This window comes from Hyaena hyaena, unplaced genomic scaffold (assembly GCF_003009895.1).
Source record: "Hyaena hyaena isolate Hyena2069 unplaced genomic scaffold, ASM300989v1 scaffold_2231, whole genome shotgun sequence".
In the NCBI taxonomy this organism is placed as follows: Eukaryota; Metazoa; Chordata; class Mammalia; order Carnivora; family Hyaenidae; genus Hyaena; species Hyaena hyaena.
Window position 1 is genome coordinate 50,219 of NW_024082800.1, and position 4,268 is coordinate 54,486.

At 45.1% G+C, this 4,268-nt stretch overlaps 1 protein-coding gene across 1 annotated transcript in view; it reads left to right on the plus strand.

The window, feature by feature from the left end:
* LOC120227307 (adhesion G protein-coupled receptor E1-like) overlaps nucleotides 1-1,822 on the plus strand; it is a gene marked incomplete at its 5' end in the record, with an annotated part of 51,982 nt that extends 50,160 nt beyond the window's left edge. Inside the window, 3 exon segments of the mRNA XM_039225451.1 lie at nucleotides 652-820; nucleotides 927-1,031; nucleotides 1,738-1,822. Coding sequence (XP_039081382.1) covers nucleotides 652-820; nucleotides 927-1,031; nucleotides 1,738-1,743 — 280 coding nt within the window.
* Between the last annotated feature and the right edge of the window lie 2,446 nt (nucleotides 1,823-4,268).

Consider the following 4,268-nt stretch of genomic DNA (forward strand, 5'->3'; position numbering starts at 1 on the left):
TTCACTGAGCAGGTCTTCAAGGTTCATCCACGTTTTGTAGCAGCTGTCGGCATTTCATTCCTTCTTATGGGAGAATAATAGTCACTGTGTGGACAGACCGTGTTTCGTTTATCCATTCATCAACAGACGAACGTTTGGGTTGCTTCAGTTGGGGGAGCAGTGGGTGGGGAATGAATCCTGATAGGTATGGGGTTTCTTTCCATGGTGATAAAAATGTCTTAGAACCGGGTGGTGACGGTGTTTGCACAGCACTGTGAATGTGCCAAATGCCCCTGAATCACATGCTTTAAATGTTGAAAATCGTGAATTTTATGTCATGTGAGTTTTTCTTCAAGAAACATGTCATGGTATCTCTTACTCATGGTGTCACCGTTCCCTAGTTCTTGGACCTGCAGGCCCTCCAAGCACGCGATCACTCTAAACACTCTCGCATTATATATGTGTGCCCACACGTCTTTGTGCTACGTGCATCTGTAGGCCAACTGCCTTCTCAATGCCAATAGGATTCGATTTCTCTGCCTCTGGGCTTGGAGACTCTACCCCACATTTATTCCCACCCACCAGGTGGCAGGTGACATGGTGGGAGCGGTGGGTCCCTGAGGACAGCAGCCACTTCCAGGAACCTTAACCTCTGCAAACCTTCTCCCCCAGGTTACTGACGTTCAAGGCCTTTGCCCAGCTCTTCATCCTGGGGTGCTCCTGGGTGTTGGGCATTTTCCAGATTGGACCCATGGCCAAAATCATGGCCTATCTGTTCACCATCATCAACAGCCTGCAGGGGACCTTCATCTTCATCATTCATTGTCTGCTCAGCCGCCAGGTACAATGCTGCCCTTCCTGAGCACATCCTTCAGGGGAAACGTGAGTGTCCGCCCACGTCCCTGAGTCTGGGAACAACTCATCTTCTCGTGCGTGTCTTCCTCCAGGTGCGGGAAGAATACAGGAAATGCATTACCAGGAAGACCAAACGCAGCTCCGAGTCACAGACCTCAGAAATGTTACTGTCCTCTGTCCCCTCCACTTCTAAAACGGTGAGAGACGGTGTGTTTTGCGCAGACTTCCGTTCAAATGGAACTGCTCCTTAGCAATACCAGCACTGTGCATGGAGAACCAGCTGTGAGCTGTGTGTCCATGTATATTTTTGCACATTTGACAAAATGTGGTGTTGGGGTCCAAGAGTTGGGGTTCAGGCACCAGGCAGCCTGGGCTTAAATCCCAGCTTTGCCCCATGGTAGCTGTATGAACTAAAAAAGATAAAATGACTCATACGCATATAACGTGACAGTACATTAAGGATTTTATTCTACTCCATCATCGAGGGAGTGAAGCAAATGTTAAACTGGCTCAAAAGAGACTCCAGAGAACATACATACATTGTTAAAATATATATTACATATTATATAATAGGTATCATATAGATCTCATATATATAATGAAATACAGACATAGGTCTGTTCCTTGTATTCTTTTTTGAGCCAGGAATTGGGCAAAGCAAGTATTTGGCTTTCCTGCTTCTAGAGTGGAAGCTATGAATGGTGAAGAGGTTGAGAATAGCTCTAGAGTTTGCCATTAGTGCCTGTCACAGTAGAAGCCATCCTTGTTAATGTTGTAATGTTTATCCTTCTAGTGTTTGTTTCCATCTCTTTCTCTGTATTTATAAGACCCAAGTATTTACAACCCCCCGGAATCACATTGTACTAATCCTGCTGCTGATTCTAATTCTGATTTCTCTCACAGGGATGAAGACCTTTCTTACTGCCAGTATGCTATGCAGCAACGTTTGAGGAAAGCCAAAGCCTCCGGGAGCCGTCTCTGAAATCACAGCTTAATGGGCAGAGGCAGAGTCCTGCCTGTTTCAGAACCCTCTGGGAACCAAGAATTTCTGTTTCAGATGATCAGTTCTGCTCTTTGAGTTTCCAGAGTTTTGAGGGACTAACAGACCCCAGCGCAATGGCACGGCCAAGATTATCTGGCTACCATTTTTGTTTCTCCTAAGTCCATTGGCTTATGGCTCCAGGTGTACCTCTCCAGCACCCGTCATGTGTCTGACTCAGAGTGGCCCTCAATAAATGATTTGTCATATGACTGATCCACCTAGCCTTTGACATAGATTACCGCTGCTTTTAAGGAAACAGTCAGTGAAACAGTAATGGCGGCCCCAGAGTATGAATAAAACACATAGACCTGTAGGCTAGTTTTGCACGGACACTTATGAGAGTTCGATTGGTGAGTAGGAGCTCTGGGTGGGGTAGGATCCCAGTGTTTCATGGAGGGTTGTAATGCTTGACTGCAACACCCTTTGAAAAGTATTCTGGTTTCCTGGAAGCTTTCAGGGAACCAATGTCTCTCTTCCTCCAGGGACTTTCCTAGACCTTGTGTGGGAATCACACTGCTCACAACGTTATCGCCATCCCTCACTGTCCTTCATGCTCCATGGAATCCTGGTTGCCAGAGGGAGAAGAGAGAGATGAAAGTTTTAAATGTAGGTGTATCCTCTGTGCTCGCTTTGGCAGCACATATATTAAAATTGGACCAATGAAATGAGGAATCCTCCCTTCCGTGGCCACTCTCATACCTCCTTACTCAAAGTGGGTCCATGCACCAGACACATCAGCATCACCTTGCTGGAAAAGCAGGATCTCAGGACCCACCTCATACTGGCTGAACCAGAACTTGCATTTTCATGAGAGCTCCAAGGGATTTGTGTTGTACCTACAAATGTTTGTTCTAGAATATTCTGGAATAGTCTTCTGTTTGCCACGATGATAGCAGAGCTTGCCTTTAAAACCAGAAAGGAAAATATCTTCTTGACTTTTGGACTTTGCATCTGCCATTCTCTCTTCCTAGGACACCTTTCCTCAAAATCCGACTACTTTCTACCTTTTCTTGAGTCTCTGTCATCACTCCCACCACGGAGAATTCCACGAATCTTCTGAAGTAGGATTAGATGTGCCTCTGAGTGTCCCTAGGGCTTCATGCTTTCTAGCCCTGTATTACAATTTCGCTGTCTCTTAGGCAGCTCCAGCTTGAAGTGAGCTCTATAATTACAGGGAATTCTATCTAGTAGATTCTCCATAAGTATGTTGAATGAATGAGTAAGATGAATGATTACTCTCCATTTTGAGGGTAAGGAAACTGAGGCTCAGAGAGGCTAAATAACTTCCTCAACATTACACAGCTGTAGGTGGCTGAGCTGTGCTGTGAGATCCTGACCACAGAGCTCCTTCCAGATCCCTTGTCCTTCTCCTTCTCTTCCTTTGACCCCAGGAATTCTTAGTTTGAGGCTACAGAGGAAAGACCAAATATTTACGTTGAGTCAAGTTACCACCTAAGATTCAGTGAACTTAGTAATGATCATGTGTTGGACAATTTGATAACATTAAACTTAGTAGATGGAGGCTCAGTCTATTTTTTGTTTTAATGTTTGCTTATTTTTGATGGGCAGTAAGAAGGGGTCAGAGGATCCGAAGTGGGCTCAGTGTTGACAGCACCAATGTGGGGCTCATACTCACAAACTGTGAGCTCATGATCTAAACTGAAGTCAGATGTTCAACTAATGAGCCATCCCGGCGCCCAGAGGCTCACTTGTTATTATTTGTGGCAGGCAAAGGTTGAGAAGGAAGCTGATGCATGAGTTCATCTATGGTAGGTTGGTCTTCAGGGCTTGGCTTGTCCTGAAGAGCATTCTTTAATTTTCTCTTGTTTTTAAATATAATTTATTGTCAAGTTGGCTAACCTATGGTGTGTGAAGTGTGCTCTTGGTTCTTGGGGTAGATTCCTGTGGTTCATCACTTACATACAACACCCAGTGTTTATCCCAAAAGGTGCCCTCCTCAGTGTCCATCACCCATTTCCTCCTCTCCCCCACCCACCCATCCACCCTCAGTTTGTTCTCTGTATTTAAGAGTCTCTTATGGTTTGCCTCCCTCCCTCTCTGTAAATATTTTTCCCCTCTTTCCCCATGGTTTTCTGTTAAGTTTCTCAAGATCCACATATGAGTTTAGACATATGGTATCTGTGTTTCTCTGACTGACTTATTTCACTCAGCCTAATACCTTCCAGTTCCATCCATGCTGCTGCAAATGGCTTGACTCCATTCTTTCTCATTGCCAAGTAGTATTCCATTGTATATACAAACCACATCTGCTCGATCCATTCGTCAATTGATGTTGTCCAGAGTGTTCGATACAGAGGCGACAGTTCTAAGGGGTAGTGAAGCAGGAGATGGCAAGACTCCTACCCATCGCCACCTGTGATAGGTACATTGA